Source organism: Dysidea avara, chromosome 3, assembly GCF_963678975.1.
Source record: "Dysidea avara chromosome 3, odDysAvar1.4, whole genome shotgun sequence".
Lineage (NCBI taxonomy): Eukaryota > Metazoa > Porifera > Demospongiae > Dictyoceratida > Dysideidae > Dysidea > Dysidea avara.
In genome coordinates, this window is record NC_089274.1 from 42,659,497 (window position 1) to 42,676,205 (window position 16,709).

At 37.4% G+C, this 16,709-nt stretch overlaps 1 protein-coding gene across 2 annotated transcripts in view; it reads right to left on the reverse strand.

Annotated features, from left to right (window-relative positions):
• The window catches only part of LOC136251067 (gamma-aminobutyric acid type B receptor subunit 2-like), a 70,646-nt gene that overhangs the window by 23,506 nt on the left and 30,431 nt on the right, over positions 1 to 16,709 (reverse strand). For both annotated transcript variants that reach the window (XM_066043450.1, XM_066043449.1), the window contains 2 exons: positions 15,367 to 15,432; positions 8,276 to 8,470 (listed from right to left, as the gene is read on the reverse strand). In XM_066043450.1, the coding sequence (XP_065899522.1) occupies positions 8,276 to 8,470; positions 15,367 to 15,432 (261 nt within the window). The remainder of the gene's footprint in view (positions 1 to 8,275; positions 8,471 to 15,366; positions 15,433 to 16,709) is intronic.

A 16,709-nucleotide genomic window follows, 5' to 3' on the forward strand; every position in this document is an offset into this window, starting at 1 on the left:
GCCTTTCTGAGGGCCACACACTTTTTTTACAGCTTGGCTGTTTTGGATTAGATTTCATTTCTTTTTGTATTTGTATACCCCAAAGCCGGCCTATGGCCAGCTTTGGGACTTTTTTAAACTATGTTTTTTTCTTTACTACAGGAAGAAGAAAAGATGAAGTAGATGTACTTTAAATATTTTATCAGTAAATGTACAAATTATATATACTGTATAATACATATGTGACCGGATTTGCGAAAAGGGGTCCAATTTGCCAACTTTGACAATTGATAACTTCAGATTGGAAAGAGCTATTGCCTTGATATTTGGGCAGTGGTGAGCACCACTATAGCTGAATACATGGTGAAATGTTCAGGTTAATATGTTACTTGAACACTGAGTTATGGTCTCCAACATTTACGGAATTGGATGTGTGTGGAAGACCCCTTTTCGCAAATCCAGTCACATATATTGATTACAGAAATCTCCATGGTGGTTTCTTTGTAACTGAACACTCTACAAGGTGACTTCTTCTAATTGCTCTCTCTACAGGGTGAATTTTTTGTAGCTGAACGATCTACAAGGTAACTTCTTCTAGCTGATCTCTCTACAGGGTGATGTGTTTGTAGCTGAATTTTGTATAGGTGATTTGTTTGCAGCTGAGCTCTTTACAGAATGGTTTCTTTGTAGCTGAACTCTCTAAAAGGTAACTTCTTCTAACTGATCTTTCTACAGGGCAATTTGTTTCTAGCAGAATTTTCTACAGGGTGATTTCTTTGCAGCTGAACTCTCTACATGGTGGTTTCTTTGTAGCTGAACTCTCTACAAGGTAATTTCTTCTAGCTGATCTCTCTACAGGGTGATGTGTTTGTAGCTGAATTTTGTATAGGTGATTTGTTTGCAGCTGAGCTCTTTACAGAATAGTTTCTTTGTAGCTGAACTCTCTAAAAGGTAACTTCTTCTAACTGATCTTTCTACAGGGCAATTTGTTTCTGGCAGAATTTTCTACAGGGTGATTTCTTTGCAGCTGAACTCTCTACATGGTGGTTTCTTTGTAGCTGAACTCTCTACAAGGTAATTTCTTCTAGCTGATCTCTCTACAGGGAGATTTGTTTGTAGCTGAACTATCTACAAGGTAACTTCTTATAGCTGATCTCTACAGGGTGATTTGTTCGTAGTTGAATTCTGTACAGGTGATTTGTTTGCAGCTGAGCTCTTTACAAAATGGTTTCTTTGTAGCTGAACTTTCTCCAAGGTAACTTCTTCTAACTGATCTTTCTACAGGGTGATTTGTTTGTAGCTGAACTATCTACAAGGTAATTTCTTCTAGCTGATCTCTCTACAGGGCGATTTGTTTGTAGCTGAATTCTGTACAAGTGATTTGTTTGCAGCTGAGCTCTTTACAGAATAGTTTCTTTGTAGCTGAACTCTCTACAGGGTGATTTGTTTGTAGCTGAAATCCCTACAAGGTAACTTCTTCTAGCTGATCTCTCTACAGGGTGATTTGTTTGTAGCTGAACTCTCTACAGGTGATTTGTTTGTAGCTGAACTCTACAAGGCGATACTTCTAGGTGATCTCTCTACAGGATTCCTTGTTTCTAACTGAACTCTCAACAGGGTGATCTGTTCATAGCTGAACTTTCTACTGGGTGATTTGTTTGCAGCTGAACTCTCTAAATGGTGGTTTCTTTGTAGCTGAACTCTCTACAATGTGACTTCTTCTAGCTGAACTCTCTACAAGGTGACTTGTTTCTAGCTGATCTCTCTACAGGGTGACTTGTTTCTAGCTGAACTCTCTACAGGTGATTTGTTTGTAGCTGAACTCTCTACATGGTGGTTTCGTTGTAGCTGAACTCTCTACAAGGTAACTTCTTCTAGCTGATCTTTTTCACTGCATATTTGTTTGTAGCTGAGTTCTCTACAGGGTGATTTGTTTGCAGCTGAACTCTCTACATGGGAGTTTCATTGTAGCTGAACTCTCTACAATGTGACTTCTTCTAGCTGAACTCTCTACAGGGTGACTTGTTTCTAGCTGAACTCTCTACAGGTGATTTGTTTGCAGCTGAACTCTCTACATGGTGGTTTCTTTGTAGCTGAACTCTCTACAAGGTAACTTCTTCTAGCCGATCTTTCTACAAGGTGATTGAGTTTTTTGCAGCTGAACTCTTTACATGGTGGTTGCTTTGTAGCTGAACTCTCTAAAAGGTGACTTCTTCTAGCTGAACTCTCTACAGGATGATTTGTTTGCAGCTGGATTCTCTACGTGGTAGTTTCTTTGTAGCTGAACTCGCTACAATGTGACTTTTTCTAGCTGAACTCTCTACAGGGTGACTTGTTTTTAGCTGATCTCTCTACAGGGTGACTTGTTTCTAGCTGAACTCTCTACAGGTGATTTGTTTGCAGCTGAACTCTCTACATGGTGGTTTCTTTGTAGCTGAACTCTCTACAAGGTAACTTCTTCTAGCTGATCTATCTACAGGGTGATTTGTTTGTAGCTGAATTCTCTACAGGGTGATTTATTTGCAGCTTAACTCTCTACAAGGTGACTTCTTCTAGCTGAACTCTCTACAGAGTGATTAATTTTTTTTGCAGCTGAACTCTCTACATGGTGGTTTCTTTGTAACTTAACTCTCTACAGGGTGATTTGTTTGTAGCTGAACTCTCTACAGGGTGATCTGTTCATAGCTGAACTCCCTATAAGGTAACTTCTTTTAGCTAATCTTTCTACAGGGCGATTTGTTTGTAGCTGAGTTCTCTACAGGGTGATTTGTTTGCAGCTGAACTCTACATGGTAGCTTCTTTGTAGCTCTACAATGTTACTTCTTCTAGCTGAACTCTCTACAAGGTGACTTGTTTCTAGCTGATCTCTCTACAGGGTGACTTGTTTCTAGCTGAACTCTCTACAGGTGATTTGTTTGCAGCTGAACTCTCTACATGATTGTTTCTTTGTAGCTGAACTCTCTACAAGGTAATTTCTTCTAGCTGATCTCTCTACAGGCCGATTTGTTTGTAGCTGAACTCTCTACATGATGGTTTCTTTGTAGCTGAACTCTCTACAAGGTGATTTCTTCTATAGCTGATCTTTCTACAGGATGATTTGTTTGTAGTTAAACTCTCTACACGATAGATTCTTTGTAGCTGAACTCTCTACAAGGTGATTTCTTCTATAGCTGATCTTTCTACAGGGTGATTTGTTTGTACCTGAACTATCTACATGATGGTTTCTTTGTAGCTGAACTCTCTACAAGGTAACTTGTTCTAGCTGATCTCTCTACAGGACAATTTGTTTGTACCTGAACTCTCACATGATTGTTTCTTTGAAGCTGAACTCTCTACGAGGTGATTTCTTCTAGCTGATCTTTCTACAGGGTGATTTGTTTGTAGCAGAACTCTCTACAAGGAAACTTCTTCTAGCTGATCTCTCTACAGGGAGATTTGTTTGTAGCTGAACTCTCTATACGTGATTTGTTTGCGGCTGAATTCTCTACATGATGGTTTCTTTGTAGCTGAACTCTCTACAAGGTAACTTCTTCTAGCTGATCTCTTTACAGGGTGAATTGTTTGTAGCAGAACGATCTACAAGGTAACTTCTTCTTACTTATCTCTCTACAGGGTGATTTGTTTGTAGCTGAACTTTTTACAAGGAAACCTCTTTTAACTGAGCTCTGTACAGGGTGAATTGTTTGTAGCTGAACTATCTACAAGGTAACTTCTTCTAGCTGATCTCTCTACAGGATGATTTGTTTGTAGCTGAACTATCTACAAGGTAACTTCTTCTAGCTGATCTCTCTACAGGGTGATTTGTTTGTAGCTGAATTCTGTATAGGTGATTTGTTTGCAGCTGAGCTCTTTACAGAATGGTTTCTTTGTAGCTGAACTCTCTACAAGGTAACTTCTTCTAGCTGATGTATCTACAGGGTCACTAGTTTGTAGATGAATTCTCTACATGGTGGTTTCTTTGTAACTGAAGTATCTACAAGGTGACATCTTCTAGCTGATCTTTCAACAGGGTGATTTGTTTGTATCTGAACTCTCTACAAGAAATCTTCTTCTAACTGATGTTTTAACAGGGTGAATTGTTTGTAGCTGAACTCTCTACAGGGTGATTTGTTTGTAGCTGATCTCTATACAGGTTACTTATTTCTAACTGATCTCTTGAATTCTGTTCAGGGTGACTGCTCTATTAGGATGACTGCTCTATTAGAGTATCTCGATCTCGCACTTGCTACACCAAGTTGGATTTCGTGTTATAACTCCGTGGCTTTAAGTCTGATTTTTCTACACCATTGAAGAGCCTTTCTAAGATGATAACTCCATCTGTACAGCGATTTTCAAAGCATTACCCCAAGCGGTTTAGCTGGTAGGCGTGGCAAGCATAATAATAATAATAAAATAAAAACATTAAAAATTAGCTAATCTCGATTGCGTAATTGTTACACACTGTTGATTTTTTCGCTGTATCTTCCTGGTTTTTAGCTCAATTTCTTTCAAACCACAAAAGGTTTGAGGTTCAATAGTTAACCTATTCACCCACCGATTTTCAGCTTCTTCCCATACGCGGTTTACCCTGTAGGCGTGACAACATATTAGTGTTATTTTTCGTGCATAATCGCTCATAACTCTTTGTCTGTTTATGGTATTCCAGCCAAAGTTGGTACCGAGATGCGCCTTTATACCCCCCTTCTGTGTGCCAAATTTCAAGGCAATCGGATAACGCGTTCGAGTTTTATAGCAGTTTTTGTAAGTGTGCGACAAGAAAAAGAAAAATAAGAAGAAGAAAAAAAACGAAGAAACTCAGCCAATTTTTGAAGTCGAATATCTCGGGAACGCGCGAAGCGATTTCGCTCAAATTTGGAATGTAGAGTGCTGCAGTTGGGGGGCATGTCCACAGCAAAAATCGTCTTGTTTCATCAAGGAAGCACAGAGCTACGGAGGTGCGAAAATTGCGTTTTCTTTCTTCCTGTCAATATACTCACGGGTGTTACGCGCCGGCTTCTTTGGCCGCACGACACACTACTGTGTGTCTTGATCCACATAAAAACAGCCAAGCAGTATAAAAAGGGTGCGGCCTTCAAAAAGCCTGGGTGAAAAAAGTTGCAAAATCAAAGGTGGTGGCCATGAAATGGCTGCAATGATGTTGATGATAATAAAAGTTTGCACAAAGGCCATCATTAAAATTTATTATCATCCACATCATTGCAGCCATTTCATGGCTGCCACCTTTGATTTCACAACTTTTTTTACCAAAGCTTTTTAAAGATTACGTCTTTTTATACAGCATGGCTGTTTTTGCATGGATTATACTTCTTTTTGTATTTTAAATATATACCCAAATATAAACTGGCTTTGAGGTTTGTTTTATACAAATTATTGTTCTTATCTACAGATGGGATGAAAATGATATAAGACCAACTAGTGTACTCTACCAATACAGAAAAATATTTACCAATCCGATACCAAAGCCAACTTATACTCTTAAAATTTTGAGCTTGCTTTTTCATGGCTATATAAAGTTGTAATATATATGCATTTATTTGCTATAGTGTTTTATAACAAAGTTAATTCCTTCCAAGTTAAGTATACTATTTGTCTATTATGATTTTGCACTGACTGTTCTATTAGAGTATCTCAATTTTTCATGCAAAATGTGATAAGTTGTAGTTGCTCAATTTTACAAAGCAAATCCTGCCCCTTTTATGCTAGAATACAATTTACAGCCTGTTGTCACAAGTTTTATTAGCATAGCACTTATTATAATGACTATGATGATGATGATTGGCACAAGTAGGTCTTAATAGTAGTGTACTACCCCATCGATCTGTACCAAAATGGCTATAATATTGGCTTTGATTCGATGGAATACTAGAAGTTGTAATAGTATTGCACTACAGAGTTTATTTGATTACTTTTGTAATGCTCTAATAGAGCACACATTTTTTGAGGATTTCTAATAGAACACACATAGAATGTTCTAGATTTTCCATTGGTAGATCGATGAAATTATGAACTTTTACTGTTGAGTATATAGATTAAAGGCTGCAGCACATGTTGCTGTCAGACCTTCAGTGCTGGACACTGTAAAGTACTAATAAGAATAAGAAGAAATTTAGCTAGAATTTTCATTTATAAAGTAGAGGTCCCTGGTTTGACGCTGGTGAATTTTTTTCGACATTTTTCATGCACCTTTTTTACCCCACAGTGACTGTTCTATTAGAGTATTTTTACCCTGTGATTTACAGTTGTTTGGTATTGTAATCCTATAGCTGTCAATGCGATTTCTTTTATACCACAAAAGGTTTGAGCTGTGATGGTTAACCTATACGCATACCAAGTTATTCCCATTAGCAGTTTACTCTGTAGGTGTGACAACAATTTGGCCTATTTTAATGCAAATAGTTGTCCATAGTTCTATAACTATTTATCAGATTCGCACCAAACTTGGTACGTGATTGTGCCACAATACGTTCTTAAAGTGTACCAAAGCTCACGAAAATTGAGCTATATGCATTTGCACTTTATAATGGTTTTTGTAAAGTGTGTGAAAAGAAGAATCTAAGCCTCCCAGCCCCCTACATGAAGAAAAAAATGAAGAAATCTTATGCAGATGCAAAATTTCAGCATATGAGCACTTTATGGCTTCCACAATACATTTCCAATTTGTCAAGTTCTTTGATTAATGGCACCATTTCTAGTATGAATCAAGCAAATTATTGCACCAAGTTTGGTGCTTTTATCAAAAGTAAATGATTTTTTTGCTTAGTTGCTCTACTATGTATCAAGGCCAAGAAAGCTAGTGTGCCATACCGTGAGTATATTTACAGGAAGAAAAAAATGCAATTTTCATGCATACGTAGCTCCGTGCTCCCTTCTCAAATTGGAATCATTTTTATACTATAAACAACCTCCACCTTCAGCACCCCACATACCTAATCATGAAATATAAACCTTCAAAAATCAGACAAGCAAGGGATGGTCATATCCAAAAGCTGATCAAGGGAAGTGTCCATCCAGGTCATTAGCTTGTAATGTTAAGAAGCATGGAGGGTCAAGGTATATGAAGCCATAGATGTGCAATATACTAATTCTATTGGATTGTGCCTGTACTTTCACACTGAAATATTGGCTCCATTAGAAGTGTTAAAAAGTTTATTTGAAAGATTTTCTATAAATTTGAAATGCATTAATCCTGCAAAAACAAATGCACTTGTATGGTTATCTGATCAACTAGAAAACCTTTAATAGTTTCCAAACATGCAATGATTTTTGATGTGGCACCGTATCTCAAAATAATTTAGTATACCTCACTCAATTTCCACAGAAAATTTGGTGCTTTGAATGATTTCATCAAAATTTGTTGCTTAGCCGTGCTACTAATAATCTAAAGTAATTTGATAAAGTTACACTTCCTTAACAGTGCACAGCAAATTATAAAATGATCCACAAATTAGGAATACATTGAATTACAGTAACTGAATATTTGTTATTACACTAATTAGCTAATTACATATATGAAGAGTTCATAATATACATACTAAGGAGAGTATCCTACTCTCATATACCCCTGTAGAAGGGCGTATCGTGAAGTTATGATGTAACGACAGGATGTCGTGGTTTCTGACGTATGAGCAGCCTTAAAAGTGCAAGAATTGTTAGCACCATTTCACTCACGACGCTCAGAATAGTCGTATTCGCGAATGGCCTAGCAAGAAACGCCTACTAAGTGGTCTTAACCCATGAAGTAACGATTGTAGTTCGGTGAGAAACGTTTAGAGTTGGAGATAATTTGGTTGCTAACGACGTTGTTAGGCATGCGTTCAATCGATACCATGTTCAACTAATGACATCATTAATTATACAAAGAAAAACGGATGAACTCAGAAATGTTACGTCATAACTTCACGATACGCCCTTCTACAGGGGTATATGAGAGTAGCATACTCTCCTCAGTATATATATTATGAACTCTTGCATATATGTATTCTGTAATGACTAAATTTCATGCATAGCTATTAACCTATTGTCAAGGATAAGCGCCTGGTTTCTTAGAAGTAGCACAAACATTGATATCTTATAATTTACCTCATAAAGACTCTAGAAATGAATGTTCTATAAGTTTTAGCTGTGAACAAGAGTGTAAACTGAGTGTAGTATTAGAGCGCAAAAGTAAAAATGTCAACCAGCATTGGGGCTTAAGTATAAGATGTGATATCTGTGGTAACTAAACCATGTACACTACAGTAAGTAGTAAAAACATTAACAAACTCTACAATATGTATATCTTTTGTACAGGACATACTATATTTCCAACATTTTTTATCTCTTCATCTTCTTCAGCTAGTCTAGGATAATGACCAAATGTTAATGAATGCTCCAGAAATTTCTCTAATTGTGATACTGAACAGTTTGTAGTAGTAGCATTCCACCAGCGCTCTACATACCAGTCAGGAAACATCCACTGATAACTGGGATAAACCAATCCATATTCACATGCCTAAAATAAAATTTTCACAATTCATTTTTATACTGTATGTGAATTTTATATTTGAATACGCACTATGTATACAAGTACAAGAACAATTTAGAATTTTAAATTTGATTTGGGATCATAAAAAATAGTGAAACAAAGGAGGTCGCCTACACCTGAAGATATACTAGTGGACATTTAATCCCTACTTCAGTCTATACCCATGACTGAATTAGGAATTAAATATCCACTAGTATATCTTCAGGTGCAGGTGACCTCCTTTGTTTCACTACCTTTAATTTTATGATCCCTAATCAAACTTAAAATTTTTCCTTGTACTTGTTTCAGCTTTGTTGAGCCCAATACACAGCATTACAAATGAAGAGCACTATGAGAAACACCTCTGCAATCAATCCAGCAAACTATGGAAAATACAGATGACTCCCATTACAAATGTAGGGAAGCCATTACACACTACTGTGAATTGACACCTTGAGTTATCAGCAGGGATACAAAGGAGGACAAAAGTAAGCCCTTGATGCATGCATTGTATATACTGCAGACTGAAGCAACATCAAATAGTGAAATAATCAAGCCCATAGCTTTAGCCGTAATCGAGTTATTCTTGTCTGAAGGTGCTAGTGAGCAAGTAGATCAGTCAGTCATTTAGTTAGTCAGTCAGGTATCCTCTAAATAAAACTTACTGAAAGCATTTTGGGTCATACTGAAAGCACTTTTGGGCTTGGCAAATTGTGAGGCTGGTTTATGGTGGATATCTTTTTTGTGAAAAAGTGCAAACCTCTAATATACAGTACTACCATACTGTATGATATTATTAACCTCTATATACAGTATTATCATACTGTATGATTTTATTAACCTCTGTATACGGTACTATCATACTGTATGATATTATTAACCTCTATATACGGTACTATCATACTGTATGATATTATTAACCTCTATAAACGGTACTATCATACTGTATAATTTTATTAACCTCTATATATGGTACTACCATACTGTATGATATTATTAACCCTTAAACGCGCATAAGCCTATATATAGGCAGATTACGCATGGTCTTGAAAGCGCATAAGCCTATATATAGGCTTTTACGCATGGTTGTAAACAAAGCGCTGTAACTTTTGAAGCATTTACCATATGGCTTTGTAACTTGTGCCATTCTACTCGTGATGTAATAAGCATTAAAATGATACCTAGGGGTTTACCCTATGACCAAAGCATAAGACCAAAAATCGCCGTGAAAATAATTTTCAACAACTAACCACAAAAAAAATATTACATACCATTAGAAAATGATTCATAACTCCTTGACAGTTCGTCCGATTTGCTTCAAACAAGTACTATTCGAATGGCCATTCAATGGCGAATCAGGCCATATATAGCTCACATGACTAAACCCACAATCGAAACTATGATTGAAGCGAAGAATGTGGTGGGAGACATCGATCTTCTTCGCTTTATAACAAGTAAGCGATTGTTGTTACAGTGGTTATTTAGCCTTCCCCAAGTAGATCAATGAATAAGCTTTCTACTGATATATGGTTTTAGGCTAATAGATTTAGGAAAGGCTGTCTTACCTCACCATATAAGTTTGTTTTGTGTAAACACACATTCCATAAATGTTCTGTGCGCATTCAGGACTAATTCCTTAAAAGTTTCATGCGCGTTTAAGGGTTAACCTCTATATACAGTACTACCATACTGTATATTATTAACCTCTATATACAGTACTACCATACTGTATGATATTATTAACTTCTATTTACGGTACTACCATACTGTATGATATAAATCTAATCCAAAACAGCCAATCATCAAAAAGGTGCAACTCTGCTAGTACGAAAATGATGTAATATCACAGACAGCTGCCAAGTAAAATGTCAATTAATTTGTACACACTAATTGACATTGTAATATCATTGCAGCCATTACTAATTGGCTGCCACCTTTGATACCATATCTTTTTCATACTAGCAGGGCCACACCATTTTCCACAGCTTGGCTGCTTTGGGTTAGACATTGTATCTGTATTTTAATGGGGTTTTTTTTCTACAGGTAAACAGAAGAACTAAAATTTAAAAGATACTTTTACTAAATTTTTGTATTATTTGGTATCTATTTGGACAGTTGAATGATCTTTCAATGCAAGGTAGTGAGGGATCACTGTACCACTGGTGCAATGTGCATACTCTAACAACATGTATAGCAGCTATATTGTGCTTTAAATCATACTACACAAAATAATAGCAATGTATCATACAGTATGATAGTACTGTATAGTAGGGACCACAAAGCAGTAGGCTTGGCCCACAAAATAACATCACCCAAAAACCAGCCTCTATTTTCCCTGACGACAATGAGGCAGTATTGGTTAGGTAAAACTAAGTCCAAACAAGCTTTCAGATCGACCAGAAACACTTTCAACAAGTTGCTACAGAATTTTAAAAAAGTTTTGTAACGGAATTTTCTACTGACTGACTGCCTGATGCCTCCAGACAAATGTAACTCGATAACGGCTAAGGCTATGGGCTTAATTATTTCACTGTTCGATGCTACTTTAGCCCAAGAGGTGCCTTTTGGCATACCACAGTATGTACAATGCGTTCTTCATGGACTTACCAGTGTCCTCCTTTGTGTCCCATACATCATTACTGACAGAAAAAGTGTCGATTTGGCAGTAGCATGTAATGGCTTCCCTTCAGTAACAGAAATCATCCATATTTTTCATAGTGACTACTTTGATTGCGGAGGTGCTTTTCGAACAGTTCTTGCGTACTGCTGTGTAACGGGTTGAACATAGCCAACAATGAAGTGTGATGGATACTTTACTTTTCAGACGATAATTGATATAACTGGGGCACGCAGCACCATTTCTTTCTTTTGGTATGCGCAGATTGCAGAGGTGCTTTTAGAACAGTTCTTGATTAGAAATGCTGTGTAACGGGTTGAACATAGCTGACAACGAAGAGTAATGGATACTTCACTTTTCAGATGATAATTGATATAACTGGGTCAAACGACACCATTTCAGATGCAGTATACATGGGTTCACCCATAGATATTCAAGTACAGGGATTAGAAATGAGTGCACTCCCTGAAACACTCTGCCTCTGGTGAATCCATGAAGCCAAAGTGGTGCATGTCTTCTGCTCTAGACAACTTTGTAAGTCTTGTGGTGAGTTGTTGCTGCCATCAAACATTTTAATCTCAGTTGACACGATTTTTTTTGTCTACTTGTTGTGTTGATGGTAAGTTTACTTTCGACTGCCAAACAATGCCACAATAACCCTGAAGTAACATAGTTTTGCATGGTGTACTTCATTTTATTATTCCAATTAATTAATGCCCTTTGGCAGTCTCATCTCAATTCCTTAAAATACTACTCCATGATATATCGACTTCAACACAAACGCTGTTATGCGAGAAGGATTCTTCAATGGCATACTGTCCAAAACTTGATAGTATTGTGAAGACTTCCGTATATCAACTGCAATACCACAAGGTGGTTGAAATCAACTGTAAGATGACTAAACCACAAACTGCTATCCTGTCCACATAGATTTAATCAATACCGAGGAGTGCTTCAACCACAATCAATGGCGGATATACACGGTGAACGCTTAGTCGCCTATCCCTCTCTCGAAAATCCGTGGTTCACCTGTCATAATAATATCATTATTTACAAAAAAAGTTAACAAACAAGTACATGGAATTTTCAACAAGAGTAGGGACCATAGCACATCGATAAAAAGTACTGAAACAAGCTGGAGTAGTGCACAATATTAAATCACAGTAAAACAATAAGAAGTGATAGCATAAGCAACCATTTATCAGATGGGCTCAATTACCGAAAACGCATGCTTCAATTATCAGATGGGTGTTATACTGATAAAAACGGTGGAATTCCATGGTACAAAGAAGTGCATGGTTGACAAAGAGTGTGGTATGTTTTTTAAAGGTTGTAATTCTAATGGACAAAGGTTAACAGTTTGTACAACTTCCGTACTGTAGATTTAGGGCTTTTTTCAGAAGCAAGTTTAGCCTGCACCATCAATGGCGCTTTCTCTTCATCACCTTGAAAGCCCATGACAGTCTACTGTTAATTTTTACTTCACTGTTAGTAACCAAACAATGAAGTAAACAAGCTAAGCCATGATCAAGGCCAGTGATCACTGAAGCTTCCACAGAAAAACATGGTACTGCAAGTGTCAAACTTGCCAGTTAGACTAAGATGATATATGTCGGGTGTAATGAAGGAAAAGATTGGTGAGAACGTAGTCCAAAATAGTGTACTACCATCTAGCCAACTGTTGAGAAGCATAGGAAACCTAATATTCATCTCCATGACTAGAGTTCAAGTATGCCACCATGCTTTCCCTACAAAGAATCTAGAAACCACAAAGAGAGCAAGAACAGAACCAAGAGAAGGATTTACACAGGCCTGTAGCCAGGGGAGTTCGGGGGGTTCTGAAGAACCGCTTTCTTGGAAAAAAGGTCCACAATTTTTATATACAAGTCCAAATTTTTGGTAGCAAAAGTCCATTAGCTATAGTTTACTAAATACCACTAATAAGAAGCTAAATTAAGTGCTCCTAGTAGCTCATTTAGTACTTGTATTAAATTCAATGCAAGATCGAGATACTCTAATAGAGCAGTCAACCACTCTAATAGAACAATCATTCTAATAGAACAGTCACAATAACATTTTCTTTTAAAAGCTATATGTAACCACTTGAATTATTTACAAAAACATATTGAGATTGTCTAAACTTACTTCCATTAAAATATAAATATTTCATTAAAATAATAATATTTTGGTGGACAAGCCCCCTCCATGCAGAGCCCATGAATAGCATCCATGCTTTCAACTCCATGCAATGTGTAAATTTCATTGTTTAAGATACTCTTTGTTCTGCTCCACTGCCCCTGTTGATCATGACAGAGTGCTCAATCTTTCCCATTCTTATTCACTGTGACAAATTATATTTAGACACATGCATGTACAGATGGTATAATTACAGTAGCAGTAGAAATATTTTTCCAGATGTCATCCATACAGCTGGTCTTGAGCTTACCTAATTTTATTGACTAAAATGCTACTAAATTCAACCTTTTAGTATCTATTTTCAAAAATTTCCTGGGGGGGCATGCCTGCAGACCCTCTAGTTTCCATGCTGCATGTGCACATTATGAATCATGCCATATAAAAAGGTACACTTTTCTTCTAAAAGAACCTACCCAGATAAAAGTCTGGCTACAGTCCTGTTACAATTGGTTGGGAGCTGGTTGTTTCACTATTAAATACTGTAGAGCCCCTTAAATGACCATTGTGTGTTTAATTATTAAGTAATTTATGTGTGCAGTTATAGTAAAAAAAATCGTAACTCATACATTACACGATCTGATGTGCTGAAATTTTACATGGATGTCAGTTAGACTGTCATAACTGTACAGGATTTTTTTCAGATTTTTGTGAGGTTACAGCGCGAAGCCATGATCAGGAAACACGCAAGCCTATGGAGTTCCGGTGATTGAGCCATGGTTCTAATAAATGGTTACTTCGACTTTTCACATTCTCAGCTGTTACTAGTCAGGGGAAGCACCTTTTGACTCCAAACTTGGTACACAGGAAGACCAAGTCAAGTGGAATACCTCTACCATAAATCGTGCTCCAGGAATGTTCTGATGAGAAGGGACGTATGGAGGGAATAAACGTGCCATTAATTGGTTTCTTAAGCTATATCCCTACTGTGCATTTCCAATATGGTATCTTGAGCACAGTAGGGATAGCACAGTAGAGATAACACTTCTTATTGTTTTACTGTGATTTAATATTGTGCACTACTCCAGCTCGTTTCAGTACTTTATATCGATGTGCTATGGTCCCTACTCTAGTTGAAAATTCCAAATTTTTTGTGTACTTGTGTATAGTAAGTATGCCTGCTATGATAAAACTGGTATCATACACTACAGTAGTAGTGTATAGTAGGGACCACAAAGGAGTGGGCGTGGCCCACGAAATAAATATCACCCAAAAAAACAGCCTCAATTTCCCCTAACGACGGTCAGGCAGTATTGGTTAGGTGAAACTAAGCCCAAACAAGCTTTCAGATCGACCCAAAACACTTTCAACAAGTTGCTACAGAATTTTAAAAATAATTTATTTAATGGAATTTTCTACTAACTGAGTAAGTAATTAACTGACTGACTGACTGATGCCTTCAGACAAGTGTAACTCGATAACGGCTAAGGCTACGGGCTTGATTTTTTCACTGTTTGACGTCGCTTCGGCCCGACAGGTGCCTTTTGGCATACCACAGTACGTACAATGCATTCTTCATGGACTTACCAGTGTCTTCCTTTGTGTTCCATTCATCTTTGCTGACAGTGAAAAGTGTTGATTTGGTGATAGCACGTGATGGCTTCCCTTCGTAACAGAAATCATCCGTATTTGTCATAGTGGCTATTTTGATATCAGAGGTACTTTTCAAACAATTCTTGATTCATACTGCTGTGTAACGGGTTGAACATAGCTGACAACAAAGCGTAATGGTGTTATATCCCTACTGTGCACTTGTGTAGTTGGGTTGCCATGTAATGAAAGTTGAGTATAAACAGTAGGCCTTAAGTATGACTATCTCCTGTGTACGGCTGAGGCATGGGGATCAACTGTCAACATATCCATTATGTGATTGTCTCATTTCTATAGTCATCCCTGACCATTCACCTAAAAGGATCCACCATAAACATAACATTTGAGGAGTGTTTACAAATCAGAACATACAATGCCTAATTGGTATGGTATAATCCGTACTATGGCTAGTCCCTTCCAAACACAGCAAACACACATGCATTACATGCCTTAATCACACACAACTATGTGTATTTTTGCTTACTCTACATATCAACTGTGTTGCATTCACCGAGTACATGTTTACGAAAACAATTCGAGCTGGAGAATCCTGTGACAGAAACATATAGCATTGAAACTAACAATTTATTGTCATACTTAAACACATGGTGGAATTTGGAAAGTATCAAGTGTCGTGCGGCCCAAGAAGCAGGTGTGCAACACCATGAGTATATTGACAGGAAGAAAGAAAACGTGATTTTCACACCTCCATAGCTCTGTGCTGCCTTAACGAAACAAGACGAGTTTTGCTGTGGTCATGCCCGCCAACTTCAGTACACCACATACCAAATTTGAACAAAATCGCTTCAAGTGTTCCCAAGATATGCGACTTTAAAAATTGGCTTAGTTTCTTCATTTTCCTTCTTTTTCTTCGTCTTTCCGTAACCTTACAAAAACTGCCATAAAACGTGAACTCCATATCCGATTGCCTTGTAATTTGGCACACAGACAGAGGGTATAACGATGCATCATAGTACCAAGTTTGGCTGGAATACAATAAACAGGCAAAGAGTTATTAGCGATTATTCACGAAAAATAACACCAATATGTTGTCATGCCTACAGGGTAAACCGCTCACGGCAATAGGCTGAAAATCGGTGGATGAATAGGTTACCAATTGAACCTCAAACCTTTTGTGGTTTGAAAGACATTGAGCTAAAAATCATAAAGATACAATGAAAAAACCAACAGTGTGTAACAATTATGCAATCAAGATTAGCTAATAATAGAAAAAAACGACTACTTGCCACGTCTACCAGAAAAACCGCTTGGAGTAATGCTTTGCAAATCGCTGTACAAATGGAGTAATCATCTTAGAAAGGCTCTTCAATGGTGTAGAAGCATCAGACTTAAAGTCACAGAGTTATAACACAAAATCCAACTTGGTGTAGAAAGTGCGAGATTGAGATACTCTAATAGAACAGTCATCCTAATAGAGCAATCACCTGAAGAGAATTCAAGAGATCAGCTAGAAACAAGGAACCTGTATAGAGATCAGCTACGAAAAGATAACCCTGTAGAGAGTTCAGCTACAAGAAGTCATCTTGCAGAGAGTTCAGCTACAAAGAAACCACCATGTAGAGAGTTCAGCTGCAAACAAATCACCCTGTAGAGAATTCAGCTAGAAACAAATCACCCTGTAGAGAGATCAGCTAGAAGAAGTTACCTTGTAGAGAGTTCAGCTACAAAGAAACCATCATGTAGAGAGTTCAATGGCAAACAAATCACCTGTAGAGAGTTCAGTTACAAACTAATCACCCTGTAGACAGTTCAACTACAACAGATAACCCAGCAGAGAGTCCAGCTAGAAACAAGTCACCCTGTAGA